General features: G+C 46.4%; 1 protein-coding gene across 1 annotated transcript in view; it reads right to left on the reverse strand.

Moving 5' to 3' along the window:
• Positions 1 to 26,684, reverse strand: part of macc1 (MET transcriptional regulator MACC1) — a 108,638-nt gene that overhangs the window by 34,717 nt on the left and 47,237 nt on the right. The window contains exons 2-3 of the mRNA XM_085988438.1: positions 2,791 to 2,905; positions 219 to 2,278 (exon numbers count right to left, since the gene is read on the reverse strand). Of these exons, the coding sequence (XP_085844564.1) occupies positions 219 to 2,278; positions 2,791 to 2,893 (2,163 nt within the window). The 5' untranslated portion in view covers positions 2,894 to 2,905. The remainder of the gene's footprint in view (positions 1 to 218; positions 2,279 to 2,790; positions 2,906 to 26,684) is intronic.

The following is a 26,684-nucleotide window of genomic DNA, read 5'->3' on the forward strand; positions in this document are numbered from 1 at the left end:
ATTAATGACCAAATAATTTATTTTTGGTTAATTTGCTTTGGGAAGAATGTTGAAGAAATTAGGAAAATGCCATGCCATAGGATCTCGAACATCACCTGAACCACTGAACCGGCAGATGGGGGTCTCAGTTTCAATTTACATCTAAAAGGACGTCAGCATTGGTAATGCAATATGACCTCCGTGCGGCACTGAATGACAGCCTTACCAGGACTACTTACCAGAACAATTTCATACAGAAATTTTCTTTTCATCTTGTTCTCACTAGTGTGGCAGTCTTCTTTCAGCTTCTCTAGTACACATGCAACTCTTTCTGTTTCACTCTCAACAGGTCTCCTACAAATTTCATCCAGTGAGAGATCAGTGTATCCAAGCACTTCAGCAAATGCCTTCCAACTGGAAATATTCTGTGTGATGATTGTACGGATGGATGAATACATGTAAGTCAATTTCTTCATAGGAATAATAATTTGATCCATCAGTATCTTGGTTGTAACCTTTGCATCTGAAAAGTCCATGACCTGTTCCTTAGAAATCACCTTCACATTTTTGCAGTGCACAAGGCCAATCTTTCCTCGTAAGAAACCAACATACCACTCTTTAATCCTTGTTTGACCCATTACTTTGACTTTGTCCATCCCAAGAAGTGCAATAGTGTCACCTTTAAAATATTCCAATAAGTATTCAATCTTCGGTTGCCTCAGCACAGGTTTCAGTGCCACTCCATATTTAAGAATATTTATTCGCTTCTCTTTAAACATGGGATACTTGACAGATGATGTTTCACATGAAGGGGTGGCTGTTAGTGACTCCTTCCGTCTCCAGATAGGTTTTTTCACATTTGACTTGGCTGTTGGCATGGGTGTTTGGACACTGAATTGTGCTATTACATCCTGGCTGGCTCCTGTAACCTGAATCCCAAGTTGAAATGAATTAACCTCTCCAGATTTGCACATAGACAAAGAAAATTGCTGTCGGACTGTTCGACCCATTTTCAACAAAGTTCTTTTAATTTGCTTGTTCTGATCAGCTTCTTGTACCGCATACTTTGAGTCAGTGGGAAAAATTGAAATTTCAAGATCTTGTGGCCTATCTAACTGAAACTGATGCTTTCCCCAAAGTTGAAGAACAACTGGTGGCAAATTTTTGTTGCTTTTCTTAACATCTGTAAGTTTCTGTGGGACTTGATTGTGACCAAAGATTGTGCAAACTGCAGTAAAAACTGGATGAATGTGTTTGGGGCCGTAAACTCCAATGGTAATCATTTTGTTAAGATAGTCCCATACCGTCAATGCTGGAGGCTGAATGGCTTTAGCTTCAACTGCCGCTACAATATACATACAAGGACTCAAATTTTCCAGCTTTACTTGCATAACATCTTTATATATATAAATGTTGTGCACCCTCTCAAAAGGGCCCTCTTTACTATCACTGCAAAGGCACACAATTTCAGTCATAACTTGACTCATAGGATCAGTTTTCACTTCAGCGGACACCTTCATTTCCAAAGAAATGAAATCTTTGGTATTGAAATTGCTCAGTTTTAGCTCTAGTAATGGACCAATAGTTGTACAAAGGTCATTATTAAGCACCTGAGGTGGGTCATGCAAAGACTTTATAGCCACTTCCTGGATTTCACCTGGTAGAACATGGCCTTCAGGTATATGGACACTTACATCCGATTCAGGCAACTGAAGTGATCCCCCTTTATGGTCCATCTTACAGACAATATGCGTTTCAATAGCCTGTGTCTGTCCCCAGCCAGGATTTTGGCTTATCATATCCAAATCAAGGCAGGATCTAGTTAGTTGCCTATGGCTCAACCATGCCATTTTGTAGGCTTCTCTGTCATTTTGAAATAATTCCAAATTTGGAACAATAAATTGGCTCACTGGACGATTATTCTGAGGAACTTCTTCTTTGTTTGAAAAATCCAAAATATCAGAAGCACTTTTCCATCTTCCATGCTGCTTTGCAAAAGGTTTTCCAATATAGATTAGGTGGTCAATGTCCAATTCATCAGTTGAAGAGCCAATGGACTCTGCAACGCTTGGATTTTCAAACAGTGGGTCCTTCTTTAACACAGATGTTGGGTTTGCTATCTTACAATCAGCTGCTTTGACAATCTCATCTAAAAATGGGTTTGATCCTGACAAACCATTCCAAAATGGATTTGTGGTCTGAGAAATTGTATGGCTAGGAGGATCAAATAATGGTTCATTCAAGTCTTTTAGTAAATCAGTCTCTTGCCCAAGTGACATTTCTTGATAACTGCTATTATCTATAGAAGATGAAAGAATGAAAAACATAAGTGGGTTAAAAAAAATCCTGAAAGAACAAATGTCAAAACAAGAAAAATATACAAGCAAGAGAATCTAAACAAGCCAAAACTCAATCATCTCTCAATAGTGACCATTGCATATTTTGATTATTGCACACCAAGGGGTAGAAACTGCAAAGCACCAGCCTGCCAGCATGAACTGGTCACAAGGAATGATCCCTGCACCAGAGCAGACAGGCCCGAGGCCCGATCGAAATTGGGCCTCGGGCCACATTTAAATGGCATTGATGCTCGGGTAGGTCCTGGGGAGGAAAGACAATCAATCAGAGGCAGGACATCCCACTAAGTTGGTATGCTTTGTCTGAAAAACAGGTGCAATGCATAACAAATTTTACCGCTAAATATTTAGTCAACAGAACGTGAACTTATCCACTAAAACCGATGTATAGCTAGCCTGAAGTAAACCAAATCTGGAGCAAGAATGTATTATACAGTATATCAATTTTTAATACCTTTTAAAAATATGTTATTTGTTGATGGGTTTTCATCCAGGTCAATCAGTGTTCCTTCTGACCTGCTGCGTGCATGACGAGGAGAATGTGTCCTAACAGCCATTTTGATTTAGATCTGCCAACGATAAAGACAAATGGTAAGCATTATGAGTTTTCATCATTAGAGACAATAATGGATACCATGGCAATGATTAATGCCCTGAAATCACTTCCAAATATTTATTTATTAGTGGGAGCAATTTGATTTTTTTGTGCCAACATATTTGCTATTCGGTTACTATTCAAGCAAATAGCCAGAAATTCTAACTTATACATATGCACTGGCTTCAAGAACTGTCAGTTTAAGATCACTTAAGTCACTACACTTTATGCTGCAATTCATCTCAACGCTCACCATCAATATGCTGGCCGAGGAGGTATTGATGTATGTATGCAAGACAGGCAGCTGGAACAAGGTTGCGTAGCTTCAGCATTCCATGTGCATCAGTCTCTGCATCCAGGGCAGCTATTTCTACTCAAAGTAACAAGAGGCCCAGCCCCAGATGCTGCATCACCAGCTCGGGATCCGCGCCCTGAAGCTGCCAGTGCCAGTGCCTCCGGAGGCGAGGATCAGGAGGAAGCCAGACCATCCGTTCCAGCCTCAGGGGAGCCTACACATCTGCAGACTGGGGATAGTAGTTCCCTGGAGGGGAGGGGGGCTCTGATGAGGAGCCAGTTGCCGGAACAAGCGGCCTGCAGCAACGCGAGGGGGGTAGGCAAGTTCGGGGACCGGCTCCCCGGAGGGCAAGGCAGGGAACGATGACTGCTGCACAGAGTGCAGAGGAGGTGCGTAGCCTTGCTGAAATGAGCACCCAGGCCCGGCTCAGGCACACTGAGCTTATGGCTGCAGTGGGGAGGATGCCTCAGTCGATCGATACACTGGCAAAGAGTGTGCTGGACTTTGGGGCAGCAATGGAGAGGACTGTCCAGGGCTTTGAGGCCGCTATGGAAAGGACTGTTCAGAGCTTCGGACAATCCCTGGAAAGGTCTGTCCAGGGCTTGTCCGAGGCAGTGGGACGGACTGCTCCGGCCTTGTCCGAAGCAATGGAAAGAACTGTCCAGGGCTTCTCCGAAGCACTGGCACCTGCCACACAGGTCCTCACTGCTGCCACGCACTCACTTGCTGGCCTCGTCCACACCCAGATTGAGGCAACGCGAACTCTCACTGCTGCCACCCTATCTGCATCAGCCCTTCCAGTACCACACGAGGCCAGGAATCAGTGGAGCAGTCGATTGTGGCGGATGATCCGAACCGGTCCCCTCAGAGAGCCAGTGTGTCGTCCGACCATGGTGCAGGTGTCCTCTCTCGGCAGGTGAGCATTGCTCATGCCACCGCTGGAACGTCTGCAGTGCAGCTGCCACCACCTGCAGTGCACACTGCTTTCAGCCATGCCCAGTTCAAGCAGCCAGTTTCCGCGCGCTCCAAGCCCAGAGGTCGTCCAGGCTGTCTCTCAGGGGCTTCTGCGCTTCCAGACAGTCAGCAGGCGTCCCCCAGCCTTGACGCCGCCACTGGGGTTCAATTACGTAGGAGCTGCAGGGAGGGAAGGGGCCGACCGCGAAAGAGAAGTCAGTCTCCATCAAGGGGCCAGCAGTAGAGGGAGATGCTGAGAAGTATCTTTCTCCAAATTCAAGGACGCCCTCACCTGTTGTGATTGTTTGTGATGGTTTGTTTAGTTTTGCGGCTTTGCCAGAGAGTTGTGTGTTATTTTGTTAGTTATGGTTTCTGTTGACATGACGTTGTTATGCTGGAAGGAAGCACTTTTTTGACAATAAAGATTTTTTTTTATTTACAATGGTACTCGTAACTATTTACAATCATGGTGTCCTTCATAGGCTTTGTACGAGCCGAAGTGCGCGGTACGAATGACACCCATCATTCCGTCAGAGGGGCCTAGAACCGAGTCCTTATGAGCCTCTGACAGACGGCCCTTCCAGTTTCAGGAGCCCTCCCATCTTCCTCCTCCTCCTCCTCCTCTTCCTCGTCCGCATGCTCCTCCTCCTCCTCGTCCGCCTGCTCGTCCTCCTCCTCCTCCTCTGCTGGACCTTGAGGGTCGGCTGGCATTGGCTGGGTTAGTCGAATGGCCAAGTTGTGGAGCATGCAACAGACGACGACGATGCGACCCACTTGCTCCGGCGAGTACTGCAGGGCTCCCCCCCGAATGGTCTAGACAGCGGAAACGCTGTTTGAGCACACCAATAGTGTGCTCCACAATGTTCCTGGTCGCCTGATGGCTGCTGTTGTAAAGCTCTTCTGCCGGGGTGGCGGGCAAATGGAGTGGGGTCATGAGCCATGGCCAGAGAGGATAGCCCTTGTCGCCAAGAAGCCAGCCTCATGGGTGAGCCGGGCCCTCAAAAAGGTCAGAAACGGAGGTCTGCCGCAGGATGAATGCATCGTGGCTGCTCCCAGGGAATTGTGCATTGACTGCCATGATCATCTGCCGGTGGTCACAGACCAGCTGGACATTGAGGGAGTGGAACCCCTTGCGGTTGCGGAACTCCTCAGGATTCTGTAATGGCGCCCGCAAAGCCACGTGTGTGCAATCAATGGCCCCCTGCACCATGGGGAAGTCCGCAATAGCAGCGAAGCCCTGTGCGCGCTCCCCCTGCTTCTCCAGGGTCACAGGAAAGGTGATTAATTCACGCCTCCTGCTATATAGGGCAGCTGTGACTTGCCGGATGCAACAATGCACTGCAAATTGTGATATATTCGCGATGTCCCCAGTGGCTGACTGAAAGGATCCGCTGGCGTAAAAGTTGAGGGCAACAGTCACTTTGATGGCCACCGACAGAGAGGTCCTGCACCGTAGACGCGGCTGCAGATCTTCAGCAAGCAGGTGGCACAGCTCAGTCACAACCTCCTTAACGAATCCGAGCCTTCGCAGACACTGCTCCTCCGACATGGTAAGGTATGACACCTGCTGCCTGAAAACCCTCGCAGCGTATCGTCGGATTGGGCGACCTCCATTGCCCCTCCTAGTTCTGGCCAATCCCGGCCCTCTCTCCCGCCATCTCTGTGCCCCTTCCAAATGTCCGGCCATGAGGACGTTCCCCTCCAAAGCAGCTCCCATTGCTATGCCAGATGGGCAAGATGCAGTAATGTCTAGCACTCCAACTGCTCCGGACAGGGCTTCAGGTCCCAAGTCTCCAAAGGCTAAATCAGAAAATTACTGTGCAACAGAAGTTCACCAACTCTCTCCAGCAACGATCAGAATGAACAGGCCAAGTGGCTGCAGCTTTTATACTAGAGCTGTCCCCTTTAAATAGCACCCCCGACTCCGAGAAAGGCCTGGGAACGTTCCATCCAACTGTCACTAATAGTGCCAGGCGGAAAGGTTGCGGGCGCCACCGTATATCTGGTCAGGGGCGCCAAAAGGCGTTGCACACTGAAATGACGTCATGATCTGCCTGCGCACGCGGGCGCGTGCAAAGAGTTAGCGCAGGCACTAAAAGGGTACTCAATATGGGAGGTGGCGCTATTTTCAGTGCGCCCGCCCGAACATTGGGTAATGCCCCAATTCTCTGGCTCTTTAGGCGCTAATCACTGGCGCAACCAACCGAAGTTCTAGGCCATGGAGTCTCTAGTGAGGATAACAGATTTTGCATTATACATACATCTAAATTTATATGCAGCATATTGAAGATTCAGTCCTGGGTCTATGATAATGTTGCCCGTTCTGCCACTGACTGAACTCACCTGCACTCCTAGACAGTGTCAGTCAGTCAGCTTTTAGTCTGAATATCAAAAAATACTTCTCGAAGGGAAACAAGCAAGGAATTCATAGAAACGTAGAAGATAGGAGCAGGAGTAGGCCATTCGGCCCCTCGAGCCTGCTCCGCCATTCAATGAGATCATGGCTGATCATCCAAACACAGTACCCTGTCCCTGCCTTCTCCCCATATCCCTTTAGCCATAAGAAATATATCTAACTCCTTCTTGAATATATTTAACTAGCTGAAGTGCCCGGCGGTGCCGAGGGATTTTTGAGGGCATGTTGTTGTTGGGAGAGAGAGGGGGCGTGCGCGGCCGGGGGAAGGGGGGGGGGGAAGGGAGAGGAAGGGAAGGGGAAGGAAGGGGAAGGAAGGGGAGGGGAGGGGAGAGGGGAGTGGGAGAGGGGAGTGGGAGAGGGGAGTGGGAGAGGGGAGTGGGAGAGGGAGAGGGGAAGGAGTGGGGGAGCCAGCAGACCCTCTCCCCTCGATGGCTTCGCTGAGCTCCGTGCCGCCCCACGCACTGACATGCCGAGCGCAGCGCCCCGGTGAGCCCGAGCCCCGCCCTCCCGAGGCCGGGCCCGAGACGGCTGATTGCTGCTGGCTGGGCCCGGTTGCCTAGGTAACCCTCCTCCCCTCGCCGCCTCCCGATCTCCGGGACCGGGCCTGAGCCTGAGCAGCTTGAGACGGCCGATTGTGGCTGGCGAGCCCGGTTGCCGGGGTAACCCTCTCCGCTCCGCTCCCCCCCCCCCCCCAAAACCTGCTCGCTTCCCTCTGGCCGCGCTCTGTGTGGAGGTGCGCCGTGCAGCGCGAGCGAGGAGCTTGCAGTGAGCCCAGCCAGCCTTTACCAAGATGGCTGGCCGCTGGTTCGGAATCGGGCCCAGCGGGATGGCCGGTGCTTAGCTCGGGCGTGGCTGGGCAACAGACGCCCAGGCTTCGAGGCCTGCCTGGAAAAACGGTGAAAGTTAGGAAAATTATAGAGGTTAGAAAAAAGATTTACAAATGAATTAACTTTTTTAAAAACAATGTGTGTTTTAAAAGCAACTTTTTTTTGGGTGGAAATGTAGATTTGAAAAGAAACACGCAGAAAGTGGGAAAAAGAAATGAAAAGTTTGGAATCAAGATGGCGGCAACTCACCTCGGTTCAGAACGATAAGGCCCGCCCACACATGCACCGATCGGTGACCTGACGATCGACCAAAGCGTAGGATTGGTCAATTGTCCCGTCACTCGACTCTAGGAGGGCCCGCCCACACGCGCCAGGAACCCGCCACGCAGCGATTGGTCGACCGTACGATTGGTCGACCTCGCTCAATGCTAATGAGCAGATAATGAGCGGAATTTTGAATGTTTTTTGGATACCGCGGGCGCAATTTTTCGTCTCACCGAAACGTAAATATGCTTACGACCGTTCCGGACTCGTAAGCTTTCTTTTGATGTAACGCATGTGTAGGTACGCTCTATGTACGGACAGAGACAGACAGAGACAGACAGAAACTCTAGCTTTTTCTCCACTACCGATGTCAGGCTCACCGGTCTATAATTCCCCGTTTTCTCTCTACCACCTTTTTTGAATAGTGGGGTAACATTAGCTACCCTCCAGTCCATGGGAACTGTTCCAGAGTCTATAGCATTTTGGAAGATGACCAGCAATGCATCTACTATTTCTAGGGCCACTTCCTTAAGTAGCCTAGGATGTAGATTATCAGGCCCTGGGGATTTATTGGTCTTCAATCCCATCAATTTCCCCAACATCATTTCCCTACAAATACTGATTTCATTCAGTTCCTCCCTCTCATTAGACCCTATGTTCCCTGACATCTCTGGGAGGTTATTTGTGTCCTCCTTTGTGAAGACAACCAATGTATTTAATTGATCTGCCATTTCTTTGTTCCTCATTATAAATTCCCCTGATTCTGACTGAAAGGGACCTATGCTTGACTTCACCAATTTTTTTCTCTTCACATATCGATAGAAACTTTTACAGTCAGTTTTTATGTTCCCTGCAAGCTTACTCTCATACTCTATTTTCCCCCTCTTAATTAATCCCTTTGTCCTCCTTTGCTGAATCCTAAACTGCTCCCAATCCTCAGGTTTGCTGCTTTTTCTGGCCAATTTATATGTCCTCTCCTTGGATCTTATGCTATCCCTAATTTCCCTTGTTAGCCACGATTGAGTCACCTTTTTTGGTTTATTTTTATGCCAAGCAGGGATGAACAAATTCTGTTGTTCACCCATGCGATCTTTAAATGCTTGCCATTGGCTATCCACCATCAACCCTTTAAGTAACGTTCCCCAATCCATCCTACCCAACTCGCGTCTCATACCATCGTAGTTTCCTTTATTTAAATTCAGGACCCTAGTCTGTGAGTCAACTACTTCACTCTCCATCTTAATGAAGAATTCTATCATATTATGATCGCTCCGCCCCAAGGGGCCTCGCACAACAAGATTGCTAATTAATCCTCTCTCATTACATAATACCCAGTCTAAGATGGCCTGATCTTTAGTTGGTTCCTCGACATATTGGTCCAGGACACCATCTTGTACACGCTCCAGGAATTCCTCCTCCACAGTATTGTTACTAATTTGGTTAGCCAAATCGATATGTAGCTTATAGTCACCCATGATAACTGCTGTGACCATATTGCACGCATCTCTAATTTCCCGTTTAATGCCATCCCCAACCTTAGCATTACTGTTTGGGAGTCTGTATACAACTCCCACTAACGTTTTCTGCCCCATGGTATTTCTCAGCTCTACTCAAAGATTCCACATCATCAGAGCCATTATCCTTCCTTACTATTGTGTTAATCTCCTCTTTAACCAGCAATGCTACCCCTCCTCCTTTTCGCCTGTCTTTCCTGAATATTGAATACCCCTGGATGTTGAGCTCCCAGCCTTGGTCACCTTGGAGCCAAGTTCCCGTAATCCCAATCATATCTCATCCGTTTACATCTATTTGCGCAGCTGATTCATCCACCTTATTACAAATGCTCCTCGCATTAAGACACAAAGGGGGAGAAATTGAGTATAGCCCCGTTTGGGGCGCCAGCCTCGCCAGGGCGCTAAAATAGCACCCCGGAAGCATTTGCGGCCGCCCAACGGAAATTGAGTCATAGCACCCCAAAGGGAAGCGCGGCGCTACTGGAGGCGCCCCGCATCCCTCTTGGGGGCGCTGCGACTGAATATCGTAGCGCAACGTGCCGCAGCGCCACATGCTACGGCACGTCACGCTGCGGTATTGCAGGCCTTCCTCCCCTTCTTAAAGGGGAGGGGCCTTGTGCAGCATGATCTGGGGCCCAGCTGGACCCCCGAGGATTGCGAGTGCAGGCAAATGAGCCCGGCACTGAGGAGAAGTGCCGGGCTCTTAGAACGCAGCCAGCACTCCGCGGGGGGGTTTCAGGAAGCCGGGGACGGGAGCGCAGGCAGGTGCTGGCAGGCAGCCAACAACAAAAATGGCCGCCCCGCACCGCTTCTTTAATTTGCGCCTCCCCGGCCGCATGTAGGCCCCCCTGAACCGGTCGGACATAGCGTCCGGCGGTAAATCAGGGGGCGCTGCCAAATATCGCAGCTGGGGCGTCAGCGGGGCACTGCGCACACCGATGACGTCATCGGTAGCGGTGCCGCGCTAACGGCTAGCGCCACCACTAGCGTCCTGCGGAATTTAGCGGGAGGCGTGGACAGTGCCGCGCCCAGGCGCCAGTTGGCTTGCGACCCACTTAGCGCCCTCTTAAGGCGCTAATGGGTGGCGCAGCCAACTGAATTTCACCCCCAAAGCCTTCAGGCTTGTTTTTTGTTTTTTAAACACTCTTAGACCTTTTAGAATTATTATTTACTGCGCCATGTTTGATTTAAATCCTTGATTTCTCTGACTGCCACTTTTGCTTTTCTCCTTCCTGTCTTTTGCTTCTATCCTTGCTTCCCTTTCCTCTGTCTCCCTGCACAGGTTCCCAACCCCCTGCCATTTTAGTTTAAACCCTCCCCAACAGCACTAGCAAACACTCCCTCAAGAACATCAGTCCCGGTCCTGCCCAGGTGCAAACCGTCCAGTTTGTACTGGTCCCACCTTCCCCAGAACCAGTTCCAATGTCCCAGGAATTTGAATCCCTCCCCCTTGCACCATTCCTCTAGCCATGTATTCATCTGAAATATCCTTCTATTTCTACTCTGACTAGTACATGGCACTGGTAGCAATCCTGAGATTACTACCTTTGAGGTCCTATTTTTTAATTTACCTCCTAACTCCCTATATTCAGCTTTTAGGACCGCATCCCGGTTTTTACCTATATCGTTGGTACCTATATGCACCATGACAACTGACTGTTCACCCTCCACCCCCCCCAGAATGTCCTGCAGCTGCCATGAGACATCCTTGACCCTTGCACCAGGGAGGCAACATACCATCCTGGAGTCTCGTTTTTGGCCGCAGAAACACCTATCTATTCCCCTTACAACAGAATCCCCTATGACTACAGCTCTCCCACTCTTTTTCCTCCTGTCCTGTGCAGCAGAGCCACCCAGTGCCAGGAAGTTGGCTGCTGCTGCCTTCACTTTAGAGACGTCCAGCTTAAACCACTAACTAAGGTGCGAGAATCAGGCAGATTGTAAATCCTTTTAAATGTAAAGAGCTGAGGAAAATGTACATAATTATGCAATGGGTGGGGCTTGAATTGATACAGGGAGAATTAGAAGGGGAATTTGGAGTATTTGTGCCTTTATTATTTTCAATGTCTAGACTATGTAGGGAAAGAATTTTTAAAAAGTGAATACAACATTGCCAGCATAAGTGAATGCACTTCAAAAAGTAGTCAATTGTGCAAAGTACTTTTAAGGGGATTTGCTGTGTGATAAGTGTGCTAGACAAATCCAAAGCTGTCATTTGAAGCCAGAATGAGAGAGCAGGGGTGTACAACTTGCAACCTCTGAGCCTGGCTATCTCAGTAATGCCAACTCCACCAGATCATAAATCATGAAACAAACTCTTAAAAATCATGACATTTGGTAAGAAATCATGAGTTGCTATTTCTTTCCAAACATAAACCAATATAGATTGACAGTTTGTTTACATACCTCATTAGTGGCTTAATTTAATCTGCAACAGATCACATCTCTTTACAAAAACTATATTACTGCATCTGAAAATGCTTTACAAAAAACTTCTGAAAAATCCTACCTGTTATCGTCATGTTGCTATGTTTAAGTACCCCTCGAGTTTCGGGCGGGTGATTTTTCAGTATCAGGTATGTGCAAAATTGTATTCTAAATAAAAATTACCAGTGCTGTACAAAGTCTATTAAGGACATCCTTCCACATTCATGTTGGTGTTGTACCTTAGGGGAGGGATATAGGCAGCACATGTATTGTACATTCCAAAACAATTGGCAATTAGGGGCAGGATCTAGAGAGTTTAAGAGCCCACCTTGACTTGCACTTTACCAGCTTTGGGCTGGTTTTGCTAAAAGTTTTCAGGGCTTCACTTTTCCGGGTTTTTTTTTGCATCCAGGGATCCTTAAACCAATGCAACCTTAATCTTGGTTCAAATTCAACTGGGTGAAAACAAATCCAACTGTTTTCAAAAATCATCTTCTTAGGCAGTCCCTCAGAACCGAGGATGACTTGCTTCCACATTAAAAATGAGTTCGCAGGTGACTGATGAGTCCAATGCGGGACCTACAGTCTCTGTCACAGGTGGGGCAGACGGTGGTTGAAGGGGCAGGTGGGTGGGGTGCTTGGGTTGACGTGTGCTCCTTGCGCTGCTTGTGCTTGGCTTCCGCTTGCTCCCGGCGAAGAGACTCGAGGTGTTCGGCGCCTTCCCAGATGCTTCTCCTCCTCTTTGTGCGGTCTTGGGCCAGAGATTCCCAGGTGTCGGTGGGGATGTTACACTTTTTCAAGGAGGCTTTGAGGGTGTCCTTGAAGCGTTTCCTCTGCTCACCTGGGGCTCTCTTGCTGTGCTGGAGCTCCGAGTAGAGCGCTTGTTTTGGGAGTCTCGTATCGGGCATGCGGACAATGTGACCCGTCCATCGGAGCTGATTGAGCATGGTCAGAGCTTCGATGCTGGGGATGTTGGCCTGAGCAAGAACACTGATGTTGGTGCGCCTATCCTGCCAATGGATTTGCAGGATATATTTGCAAAATATAAATATTTACAAAAGCATACATCCTTCAGTTACGTCTCGAATTTAGTTTGTTTGTGCGAACCCCGAATCTAACCGACTGCTCCCACCCCACAGCGGTTCCTTTACCTCGAAAGCAGCAACCACGGTGATCGGTTTGTATGATTGACTGGTTTTGCAATCAATCGCTTTCAACGGAGCTGCTGCAAAATAGCCAATGAACGTGGTCAAGGGGCGGAAGCTCATTATTATGTGTTTGATACGTTACATGATTCAAAGAGGCTTTTCAGGGCATCATGCAAAATCCAGAGTAAATGCTAGCACAGTGCAGTCGGTGGTCCTGCTGAAACAAACTCCCACCACAATCCTCAGACTCCACATTACGTCCCTCTCAAAACCCAAGTGCCATGTTGATGGGCAATTTTCTAAAGCGTATTAATATAGTAATCATTGTCTGTAGCTCTCTCACTCTCTGTCCCATTCTTTTTTTGCTCCACTGGGTTACGTTTTTAGTCGCTCGCACTCTCTGTCGCTGCTATTTTCTTTCCTCTCATTCAGCCTCCCCTGGATTTTGCATCTGTTCCCCCTGCCATTGTCAGTGGGTGTGGGTATTTGCACAGTGAACAGCAGGAGGCAGGAGAGCGATTCGGTGGGGGGGGGGGTCGGTGTGCACGCAGAGAGAATGGAGCCCAACATGTAGCACGCGGGAGATAGTGGGCGAATATCTCTTTTAAGACTCACTGACAGAAGGTTGCAGGGCAGATTCAGTTGTTCTATCCAATGCTTCTGTCCTTGGCATCAGCTACTCCTGTGCGCACCGTGTCAGCAGCTTATCGGGCAGTGTTGAAGCATATCGGGCCATGTGCGCGAAGGACTAGAGTGAGTTGGATCCGATGCACGAAACTCCGTGGCCAATGCTGAGCGCCGCTGCCGTGCACTGACCAATCGGAGTACTGCTGTGCTGTTCAACTCCCGCCCAGCGTCATTGCATCATCCGCCGAAAAAAATCACAAGATTTCACTGTTGAATCGTGAGATGTGTTAAATTTTCATTAAAAATTGCTTGTCGAGTTGGCTTTACTGCAATGTGGACATTAAAACTGAAGTAACAGTCCTATTTGCACTTATTATTTCTGACGAAAGGTCATCGACCTGAAACATTAACTCTGTTTCTCTCTCCACAGATGCTGCCTGACCTGCTGAGTATTTTCAGCATTTTCTGTTTTTATTTCAGATTTCCTGCGTCCGTGGTATTTTGCTTTTGCACTAGTTACTTGTTGGCTTGCCTAGTTTGAACTTTGTGGGTCTGGCTGTTTGGAAAGGGCTATTCTTCGATTTGTCACCTCATTGATGGATAAATCCTAAATTAGAACAGATTGAAACTTTATATATGGTTGCCTAGGCTCCACGGAACGCACTTCTGCAGCCCACAAAGACAAATACATGGAGACCCCCTGCAGCGCAGTGCAAGTCCACAGGGGTTTTACAATGCACTGGTCAGATTGCACTTGGAGTACTGTGCTGGTTTCTGGTCAAGTCACAACAGCATCTACAAGCATTGAAGAGGGTGCAGAGAAGAGGAATGAGACTGATCATAACTGTAAAGGGGATGAGGACTAAAAAAGCTCTACAATCCAGAAAGGAGGCAGTTAAAGGAGGATCTCACCAAGATATATAAATATTAATTGGTATAGGGAAATTAAATGCAGAATATTACTTCAAATTAGATCAGGAAGCTAAGACCAGAGGACATCAAATTAAATTGGTGCAAGGTAAATTTAAAAGTGGGTATTAGGAAAAACATTTTCACTCAGTGATAATTTTTTGGGGATTCTGCTGGGTGTGACACGAAGGGCAAAGCCTCAGAGCCAACTTCTATAATAGGATAGTTAATATACTAGAGGGTTGAGCTTTGATGGGCAAAATAATCTTTTCCTGTCCTTGGCATTTCTCATGTTACTACTGCAAAGTGAAATGTAGTGAACTGTAAGACATTTAAAAAAATAATTGAAATGAAAGTATTCAATTCTAAATTAGTCCAATAACAAGGCTAATATTTCATGCATAGAAAGCTCTCATAGGATTAAGGAAACAAAGATCCTTTGATTCTCTGCGTCTCAGCCCATGCCAATTTCTGTCCCATTATCTGTCCCCGCTTTTGTCTTTACCTCAATCTCTGTGATTCTCAGTCTCTATCCAGTCATTTCCTGCCTGTCATTCCCACCTTTAAAAAAAATTCTAGATCCACTGTTGCAAAAAATACAGTTTTGTGTACTTTAGCTTATTTCTATAATACAACTGGTGGAATATTGTGTATAGCTGCAGCATTCAAGTCCCACTGCGCTCACATATGGAAAGTCATTATAATGGAATACATGAAGCCAACTGAAATGTGGAATGTGATCGCAAAACAGTAATAAAACAACAACTTGTATTTATATAGCACCTTTAGCACAGTAAAATGTCCTCATGCTCTTCACCGAAGCGTTATAAAACAAAATGTGATACCGAGCCACATAAGGAGATATTCGGAAGAGCTTGGTCAAAGAGGTAGGTTTTAAGGATGCCTTAAAGGAGGAAAGAGAGGTAGAGAGGCGGAGAGGTTTAGGGAGAGAATTCCAGAGCTGAGGGCCTTGGCAGCTGAAGGCAAGACCACCAATGTTTGAGCGACTATAATGCATCATTTAGCTTCTGTAACAGATTTTGCTGCATTTGAGCTACACCATATACTATATAACCAATCTTAAAAGACAACTGATGATCAATATTTTTCCCCAGATTGAGAAAACAATATAGTCAACAGAAGAAATATAGAGTCATGCCACTTCAGAGTCTTCACTGCGTTCCTGCAGTTAATCATATTGGAAGTAAGGTTGGAGGTAAAACCACTCAAAAGTAATCAACAAACACCTGCAATAGGCAGCTTTATAGTGCTTTCAGCCCTTGTGACGAAGTTACAAAAACAATCCCTCTAATATGTAAATCTTGCAACCTCACTTGTGCAATCCATGGGTGAACTGAGCTAGGGGTCAGAAGATAACGAACAGAAATCCAACCTTTTTTAATCTGTCATAGTACCAGTATTAGTTTGCATTTGCAAACGTCCAACACGTACCTTCAGCCATTTCTTGGATACCAGTTTGTATTACTGCATCCTTGTCCATCCCTGCCAAAACTGCACAGGATCCCCAGATGTCGATAAATGCCCCACAATGCATTGTGCATTCTCCTGCACATGCACCGAAACATCACGCATGCAAAGATAAGATTAAATTGTGTTTAAAGACCCCAGAAACAGGAACAAGAGGAGCACCATGCGAGTAGCATGGTCAGAATGCCAAAATGTTGATCACTAGTTCAGAAAACAATGGATAATGTATTCTAAATACTATTCTAACTATGTCAATACTATGCACTAGCAGCAATTGACAGATATTTGATGCTTCATCACAAACATTGATTATTACTGTACTGGATATCCATTGAATAGTTTAGAGTATACAGAGCTAATTGGGTATGCAGAACAAACTCAATCCTATTAAAAAAAAATATGAAACCTAAAATTTGTATGGTAGTTAGAGAATATCAGGTTGTCAAGTTATATTTACACTAAACATCTGCACAGGCCGCAAAATGGCAGCATAATAATGGAAGCAAAATTTAACTTTGCAGTGGTTCATATTGATAAACTCCATCACAGTACAGCGGATCTCAGCTACAATTAACTGGTTGCGATCAAATCACAAATGATAAATTCAGCTCATCAACAATTATCACCCCGGTCTACATTTGCCTCCAGAATACTCATTAATTCATGAACAACACCCTTGACATCCACAACCTTATTATGGAGGACTACATTGACATCCTGGTTTTGACGGGACCTTGACTCACAGGTGGTCCCTTGCTGAAGCCTCCCATCTAGCTATTATTTCCACCACCTGGCCCAACCAAAACATCACAGTGTAGTCCTCATCACCAAATCACACATTGCTCGCTCCACCTAGCCCTCTGATACTTTCACCTTGAAAAGCGCACCTTGTTCCAGCCTTCCATCTGCTTTTAAACCCCACCTTGAGTTTCTCAAATATGTGCTCCCTCCTTTCCTCCCAACTTCTGCACTGATGATTTCTATCTCAACTCACCTTGCCCTCTCTCCTTTGAATTCACTACCCTCGTGTTGTCCCTCCATACATCTACCTCCATATAAACTATCCTACTCATATTCACAGCCATCCATTTCGACCTTGTCATCTCATACAGTCTCTGTATTCCTGTGGTCTCAATCAGACGAGGAACACTTCCTTGTATCCCTCACCATCCACAACCTCCTACCTTCTTCCAACACCACTTCCTTCTGCTTCCATCCCGAAAGAAAAAACTCACAACTGCACTTTCAAACCATCAACTGCCTAACCATTGGCCCTGTATTCACCCTAATAGCTGTCGATCTGTTTAACTACTCCCTCACCTCAACTTCTGATGTCTGTTTTCCCCAGTAAAACACTTACGCTCTCCCATTCTGATCACTCCCCTGGTATGCCCCCCACCCCCCATCTTTGCTCCAAGGAGCACAGACTTTGGCATTCCTGGCACGCAATTGGTTTAGCCAATCACCAGATTTGACTAGACCACATGAAATGCTATTGGACCAATATCACTCACTACACCAGGATCCACCAGAAGAGCAAAGATAACCTCAGCTTCTTTTCTCCACTACCAACCATCTCCTTGAGCTACTCTCTCCTGCCCCCTCCACTTCAGCAAGTGCGAGGAGCTCATGAACTTCTTTCTCATTAAAATTAGACCATTCGCTCAGCTACGCCTGCTGCTTCCTGCCCTTTCCCGCCCTTTCCCACCAAGCCAGGCCCCACCCCACAGTAGCCCTGAACCAGTGTATTTACTAGTTTCTCTCCCATCTCCCTGAGCTCATTCCTACTAAGTTGTTGACCATCTAGCTTCCCTTCCTGGCTCCCATGCTAGCTGACATTGTAAATGGTTCCTCTCCTTAGGGATTCTCCCGCTCCACCGGACATCAAATTGTGGATGAACTAGAACCTTCTCCAATTGAACATCAACAATATCAAAGCCATCTTATGCAGCTCCTGCCAAAGCTCCAGACTGTTGGCTCAGACTCCAATACCATTCACTCAGCTTGAAGTACGTGCAATGTAGGTGTCCAGAGCTACGCTTCAAGTCTCACAACTCGTCCATTCCTAAGACAGCACACTTCCACCTTCATAACATTGCCTACCTTTGCCCCACCTCATACTCCAATGCCACAGAAACCCTCGTCTATACTTAGTCAACCTCAAACCTCGATTCCTCGAATGCTCTCCTCCCGATACAAACTAAACTGAGTTCGGAGCTACAAAAACAGCAGGAGCCCAGGAGAGCGCGAGACGTCGGTGGTACTTAAAGCAGCGGGTGCCCAGGAGAGCGCAAGACCTCGGCGGTACTTAAAGCAGCGGGTGCCCAGGAGAGCAGAGATACAAAGGACCGGTGAGTGTAAAGAAGTAAAAAGTAATCAAAGTGTGACGTCACCAGAAGGCAGGTAAGTGATTGGTTGGTATTTCTATATTTCGCGCTTTTTTCCCCCAAACTTGGGTGTCTAAATTTAAGTGCCTTGGTGTAGATTAAAAGATATACGTGTTCCAAATTTTAAAACTAATTAATTAATTAATTAATTAATTGAGATGGGAGACCAGGCAATGTGTTGTTGTTGTTGCATGTGGGAGCTGGTGGACACCATTGAGGTCCAAGGCGACCACATCTGCAGCAAACGTTGGCTGCTCGAGGAACTTCGTCTCAGAGTTGATGAGCTGGAGTCCGAGATTCAGACACTGCGACACATTAGGGAGGGTGGGCGTTACCTCAACACTAAGCTCCAGGAGGCAGTCACACCCACTAGAGTAATTACTTCCAATTTGGCCCATGGTCAGGGACAGGAGGGTGTCACTACAAGCGAGGCAGGTATTGGGATCCAGGAGGTAGTGATGGAAGAGCCTCAGCCCTTGGCCTTGTCTAACAGGTACGAGAATCTTGCTCCCTGTGTGGATGAGGGCAGGAGCTGCAGGGAGGATGAGCAAACTGACCACAGCATCGTGGTACAGGGAGCCATTCAAGTGGGGGGAGTAAAAAGAAACATTGTAGTGATAGGGGATAGTATAGTTAAGGGGATAGATACTGTTCTCTGCAGCCGAGAGCGTGAGTCCTGAAAGCTGTGTTGCCTGCCCGATGCCAGGGTTAAGGACATCTCCTCTGGGCTGAAGAGAAACTTGGGAGTGGGAGGGGGAGGATCCAGTTGTCATGGTCCATGTAGGCACCAATAGGTAGGACAAAGAAAGAGGTTCTGCTGAGAGAGTATGAGCAGCTAGGGGCTAAATTAAAAAGCAGAACCACAAAGGTAATAATCTCTGAATTACTACCTGAGCCACGAGTGAATTTGCATGGGGTAAATAAGATCAGAGAAATGAACGAGTGGCTCAAAGACTGGTGTGGGAGAAATGGGTTTCGATTTGTGGGGCACTGGCACCAGGACTGGGATAAGAGGGAGCTGTTCCGTTTGGACGGGCTTCACTTGAACCATGCTGGGGCTAGAGTCCTGGCGAATCGAATAACTAGGGCTGTAGAGAGGGCTTTAAACTAAATAGTTGGGGGGGGGGGGGGGGGCGGGGAGGATGATCCAGGTGAGCGGGAATTTAAAAAGTCGATGAGAAATGAGAAAGCAATAGAGCAGGATAGAGATAGGGGAAATCATAACCAGAGTGTGACAGGAAGGGACAGAATGTTTAAAAATAAGAGTGCAACAGAAAATGGAGCCAAAACAAGGAGAAATGGTAAAAAAACAAAGTTAAAAGCTCTATATCTGAATGCACGCAGCATTCGTAATAAGATAGATGAGTTGATGGCACAAATAGATATGATCTGATCACCATTACAGAGACGTGGTTGCAAGGTGATCAGGGCTGGGAACTGAATATTCCAGGGTATTTGACAATTCAGAAGGATAGACAGAAAGGAAAGGGAGGTGAGGTGGCTTTGTTGGTAAAGGATGGGATCAGTGCAGTGGTGAAAAGTGATATTGGCTCAGAAGATCAAGATGCAGAATCAGTTTGGGTGGAGATAAAAAATAATAAAAGGGAAAAAGTCTCTGGTGGGCGTAGTAGCAATACTGTTGGACAGAGTATAAATCAACAAATAATGGAAGCCTGTAAAAAAGGTACAGTAATAATCATGGGTGATTTTAATCGCCATATTGATTGGACAAATCAAATTAGCCATGGTAGCCTTAAGGAGGAGTTCACAAAGTGCATCCGGGATGGTTTCCTACAACAGTATGTAATGGAACCAACCAGGGAGCAGGCTGTCTTGGATCTGGTACTATGTAATGAGACAGAATTAATAACTGATCTCATAGTAAAGGATGCTCTAGGAAAAAGTGATCGTAGCATGGTCGAATTTCAAATTCAGTTGGAGGGTGAGAAAGTTGTATCTCAAACCAGTGTCCTGATCTTAAACAAAGGCAATTACAGTGGCATGAGGGCAGAACTGGCTAAAGTGGACTGGAAAACTAAATTAAAGGATAAGACAGTTGAAATGCAGTGGCGGACATTTAAGGAGATATTTCATAACTCTCAACAAAAATATATTCCAGTGAGAAAGATTTTAAGAGAAGGGAGCACCATCCGTGGCTAACTAAGGAATAAAGGATGGTATCAAATTGAAAACAAAGGCATACAATGTTGCCAAGATTGGTGGGCGACCAGAGGATTGGGAAATTTTTAAAAACCAGCAAAGGATGACTAAAAAAGAGAGATGAATTATGAGAGTAAACTGGCAAGAAACATTAAAAGATAGTAAAAGCTTCTACAGGCATATAAAAAGGAAGAGGATAGCTAAAGTAAACGTTGGTCCCTTAGAGGATGAGATTGAGGAATTAATAATGGGGAACGGGGAAACGGCAGAGACTCTGAACAAATATTTTGTATCTGTCTTCATGGTAGAAGATACTAACAACATCCCAATAATGGATAATCAAGGGGCCACAGGGAGGGGGAACTAAAGACAATCACTATGACTAAGGAAATAGCACTTGGTAAAATAATGGGACTAAAAGATGACAAGATCCCTGGACCAGATGGCCTGCATCCCAGGGTCTTAAAAGAAGTGGCTGCAGAGATAGTGGATGCATTGGTTGCAATATACCAACATTCCCTGGACTCTGGAGAGGTCCCAGCAGACTGGAAAACTGCTAATGTAACACCCTTATTTAAAAAGGGCAGTAGACAGAAGGCTGGAAACTATAGACCGGTTAGCCTAACATCTGTCGTTGGGAAAATGCTGGAGTCCTTCTTTAAGGAAGCAGTAGCAGGGCATTTGGAAAATCATAAAGCAGAGGGACTCAAGGTGGATAAATCACCTGGACCTGATGGCTTACATCCTAGGGTCTTGAGGGAAGTGGCGGTAGGGATTGTGGATGCATTGGTAATAATTTTCCAAAACTCCCTGGACTCGGCAAAGGTCCCGGCAGACTGGAAAACTGCTAATGTAACACCCTTATTTTAAAAGGGCAGTAGACAGAAGGCTGGAAACTATAGACCGGTTAGCCTAACATCTGTGGTAGGTAAAATGTTGGAGTCCATTATTAAGGAGACAGTAACAGGACATTTGGATAATCATAATTTAATAGGACAAAGTCAGCATGGTTTTATGAAGGGGAAGTCATGTTTGACAAATTTGCTGGAGTTCTTTGAGGAAGTAACATATAGGGTGGATAAAGGGGAACCAGTGGACGTAGTGTATTTAGACTTCCAAAAGGCATTTGACAAGGTGCCACACAAAAGATTATTGCTTAAGATAAAAAATCACGGGATTGGGGGTAATATTCTGGCATGGATAGAGGATTGGCTATCTAACAGAAGGCAGAGAGTTGGGATAAATGGTTCATTCTCAGACTGGCAATCAGTAACTAGTGGTGTTCCGCAGGGGACAGTGCTGGGTCCCCAACTCTTTACAATCTATATTAACGATTTGGAGGAGGGGACCGAGTGTAACATATCAAAGTTTGCAGATGATACTAAGATGGGAGGGAAAGTAGTGAGTGAGGAGGACATAAAAAACCTGCAAGGGGACATAGAGAGGCTAAGTAAGTGGGCAGATGGAATACAATACTGGAAAGTGTGAGGTTATGCACTTTGGAAGGAAAAATCGTAGAGCAAGTTATTATCTTAATGGCAAGAAACTGGAAAGTACTGAAGTACAAAGGGATCTGGGGGTCCTGGTGCACGAAACTCAAAAGGTTAGTATGCAGGTGCAAGTGATTAAAAAGGCCAATGGTATGTTGGCTTTCATTGCTAGGGGGATAGAATATAAAAATAGGGAGGTATTGCTTCAGTTGTACAAGGTATTGGTGAGACCGCACCTGGAATACTGCGTGCAGTTTTGGTGTCCATACTTAAGAAAGGACATACTTGCTCTCGAGTCAGTACAAAGAAGGTTCACTCGGTTAATCCCGGGGATGAGGGGATGGACATATGAGGAGAGGTTGAGTAGATTGGGACTCTACTCATTGGAGTTCAGAGGAATGAGAGGCGATCTTATTGAAACATATAAGATTGTGAAGGGGTTGGATCGGGTGGATGTTCCCGATGATGGGTGAAACTAGAACTAGGGGGCATAGTCTTAGAATAAGGGGCTGCTCTTTCAAAACTGAGATGAGGAGGAACTACTTCACTCAGAGGGTGGTAGGTCCATGGAGTATGCTGCCCCAAAAAGCTGTATAAGCTACATCATTACATAAATTTAAAACAGAAATAGACAGTTTCCTAGAAGTAAAGGGAATTAAGGGTTATGGGGAGCGGGCAGGAATTTGGACACGAGTCTAGGTTCGGATCGGTCATGGCCCTGTGGGTAGCGGAGCGGGCCCAGGGGCCGTGTAGCCTGATCCTGCTCCTATTTCGTGTGTCTAATTCTGTTAGATTCAAGAGATGGTTCTGTGATAGTGGATTGGCGGTTAGGATCAGATCAACCATGATCTTATTGAATGGCGGAGCAGGCTCGAGGGGCCGATTGGCCTACTCCTGCTCCTAGTTCTTATGTTCAAGTAGAGTCAGCATGGTTTTATGAAAGGGAAATCATGCTTAACAAGCTTGCTGGAGTTCTTTGAGGAGGTAACCAGCTGGGTGGACAAAGGTGAGCCAGTGGATGTGGTGTATTTGGATTTCCAGAAGGCATTCGATAAGGTGCCACATAAAAAGGTTGCTGCATAAGATAAGAGCTCACGGAATTGCGAGTAATATTTTAGCATGGATAGAGAATTAGCTAACTAACAGAAAGCAGAGAGTCAGGATAAATGGGTCATTTTCCGGTTGGCAAACAGTAACTAGTGGGGTGTCACAGGGATCAGTGCTGGGGCCTCAACTATTTACAATCTACATTAATGACTTGGATGAAGGGACAGAGTGTAATGTAGCCAAGTTTGCAGATGATACAAAGATGGGTGGGAAAGCAAGTTGTGCAGAGGACACAAAGAACCTGCAAAGGGATATAGACAGGCTAAGTGAGTGGGCAAACATTTGGCAGATGGAGTATAATGTGGGAAAGTGCGAGGTTATCCACTTTGGCAGGAAAAATAAAAAAGCAAATTATTATTTAAATGGAGAGATTACAAAATGCTACAGTTCAGAGGGACCTGGGGGTCCTTGTGCATGAAACACAAAAAGTTAACATGCAGGTATAGCAACTAATCAAAAACGCAAATAGAATTTTGGCCTTTATTTCAAAGGGGTTGGAGTATAAAAGCAGGGAAGTCCTGCTAACTATACAGGGTATTGGTGAGATCACACCTTGAGTACTACGTACAGTTTTGGTCTCCTTATTTAAGGAAGGATATACTTGCATTGGAGGCAGTTCAGAGACGATTCACTAGGTTAATTCCAGAGATGAGGAGGTTGACTTATGAGGAAAGGTTGAGGAGATTGGGCCTATACTCATTAGAATTTAGAAAAATGAGGGGTGATCTTATTGAAACATAAGATGCTGAGCAGGCATGACAAGGTAGATGCAGAGAGGATGTTTCCCCTCGTGGGCAAAGTTTCAGAATAAAGGGTTGCCCTTTTAGAACTGAGATGAGGAGGAATTTCTTCTCTCAGAGGGGCATAAATCTGTGGAATTCTTTGCCCCAGAGAGTTGTGGAGACTGGGTCATTAAATACATTTAAGGTGGAAATAGACAAATTTTTGCAAGATAAGTTGAATGAAGGATTATGGGGAGCGGTCAGGAAGTGGCTTTGAGCCCAAGATCAGCCATGATCTTATTGAATGGCGGAGCAGGCTCGAGGGGCCAACTGGCCTATTCCTGCTCCTATTTCTTATGTTCTTATGTAAACTTGTCAAGAACTCAGTCACCCACATTCTGTCTTGCACACCCATCCTTTTGAACCTCCTCAGAGCCCAAGTATCCTGACATACCAAATTCAAAATGTTTGCCCTCATTTATAAATTCCACCATGGCCTCTACCTCTTCCCACCTCTACCCTACCTCTGCAACCTCCTTCAGTCCTACACCCATCCTGCATACTATAGTTCACCAACTCTGGTCCCCTGTGTGGTGTATGTAACTTTAAGAGGAGAACTACTTTTACAGCTCCTGTATACTGTAGTACCGGCAGTGACCACACCTGTATATAAACCCTGAGTAGGGATCTGTACTGTTAGTTTTTAGAATACCCTCATACAGTAAACAGCTGTTGATTGTTCATCTGCAGTCTCCGTCTATTTATTGAAAAACACCATACCTCAAGATTCACGGATTTAACAGTGGCGACGAGGCAGATTCGAACCTACCTGCAACTCTGCATTTCCTCCCAGGGATTCGCTCCTGGAGGACAGTGGAAGAAAGTCGAGGCCAGAAGCACGGGCGTCGACCACGAGCAACTGCCCAGTCATCCAGCAGAGATTGAGCATCGCAGGGGAGGCTGTTGAGAGCTGGGCTTGGTTCTCCAGTCATGACGATCCAGCGCAACAGGCTGGCAACAGGTATGACGCAGACCCTTCCCGGACAGCGGCGGCTGGAGCCAACCGACGGCACAGAAAAGGCCGAGCAGCGTCGACGGGGTAAGAGAAGGTAAAGCACAGCTGGGGTTCAGGACCGAGCGGCGTCAACGAGAGAGGCGCGCAGGAAGCAGCCAGTGCTCAAGGGCTGAGCAGCATCCGCGGGGGAAGAAAGGAAGCACAGGAGACGCCATTTGAGCTGCAGCGAAGAAGGGAGAGCGCGGGAGACGCCATTATTGAAGCCGCAGCGGAGAAGAAGGGTGAGCGCGGGAAGAAAGGGAAGCGCGGGAGACGCCATTTTGAGCCAGCGGAGAAGAAGGGAGAGCGCGGGAGACCCCATTTTAGCCAGTCTAACCACACCCAGGGATGCCGAAGAGTGACAGTGTCAAGGCGTTCGACAATGAAGTCGAAGATTGGGCGACATATGTAGAACGCATTGAAGTGTACTGCAAGGCGAATGAAGTGCCAGATGCCAGGAAAGCACTGGTATTGTTGAATTCCATGGGTGCAAAAACGTATGGCTTACTGCGAAACCTAGTAACCCCAGAGAAGCCAGTGGATAAGGATTTTGAAAGCATAGTGGCAATCCGACAGGACCACTTAAACCCCACACCGCTGCTGATAGCAGAAAGATTTAAGTTTCACAAAAGGAACCAGCATAAAGACGAAAGTAATGCTGAGTATTTAACAGAACTGTGCAAGCTATCGAAACACTGCCAGTTTGGAATGGGACTAGCAGATACGTTAAGGGACAAGTTTGTGTGTGGGCTTCAAAGTGAAGGAACCCAGAAACGGCTTCTATCAGAAAAGGATCTTACGCTGGACAAGGCTTTCAGCATGGCAGTATCACACAAAGCAGCCGCACGGGGCGCTGCAGAGATACAACGGAGACTGCAAGAATATGGCACCAATGAAATGTCATATGGAGCAGTGAAGTGTTATCGCTGCGGCAGAACAACACATGACCAGAAGGATTGTTGGTTCCAGGACCAAGTGTGCAGACAGTGTGGATAAGCAGGACACATAGCAAGAGTCTGCAGGTCGGGAAAGAAAACCAGCAGCAAGAAATCTCCACAGGAGAAGTACAAAAAGGTACATAAGGTGACGGAGAGTAGTTCAGACAAACAGAAAAGTGATACAGACTCCGGAAGCAAGGAGCTGGGTTGGCTGAAACTACATAATGTAATCAAAATGGAGGATCACCAAACTATCTGGGTCACGCTCAAGATAGACAGAGTCCAAGTGAAAATGGAATTGGACACAGGATCAGCCCTAACAGTCATAAACCGAAGGGACTACAAGCGGCTGTTCTCACATATACCCTTGAGAGATACAGAGATTGTCTTGAAGATGTACACGGGGCAAAAAATCTACCCCAAAGGAATAATAAGGGTGAACGTGATATACAACGGCAAGGAAACACCAAAAATGGACCTATATGTATTGCCAGATGGAGGACCACCACTACTAGGACGTGAATGGATCCGGAAGATACAGTTAGATTGGCATTCCATACAAGCACTGAAGGTAGAGGCCAAAAAGGATGACGACGTCACACCTGGACAACTGTCAAAAATGCTAACTGACGCACAAGTGTTCCAGGAGGGACTCGGAACACTAAAAAGGCATAACAGCGACGATCAAAATAGAGGAAAATGCAAGCCCAAAGTTTTTTTTCTTCTTTTTTTTTTTTTTTTTAAGGCCAGACCGGTGCCTTATGCGATCCGCCCAGCCGTCGAAGCAGAGCTGGAAGGTTTGGAATGTTCAGGAGTACTGTCCAAAGTGGACTGGAGTGAGTGGGCTACACCCATCGATCCTGTAATGAAGAGGTCATTGAGTAATACGCCTGAAGGAACCAAAGAAGGTTCGCATCTGTGGGGACTTTACGGTGACAGTGAACCCAGTCCTTCACACAGTACAATATCCGCTTCCGCGGATTGAAGATATTTTCACCTCGCTATCTGGAGGAAAACGCTTCACTA

This window comes from Somniosus microcephalus, chromosome 5 (genome assembly GCF_052327205.1).
Source record: "Somniosus microcephalus isolate GS21.2 chromosome 5, FLI_Smic_1.0, whole genome shotgun sequence".
In the NCBI taxonomy this organism is placed as follows: domain Eukaryota; kingdom Metazoa; phylum Chordata; class Chondrichthyes; order Squaliformes; family Somniosidae; genus Somniosus; species Somniosus microcephalus.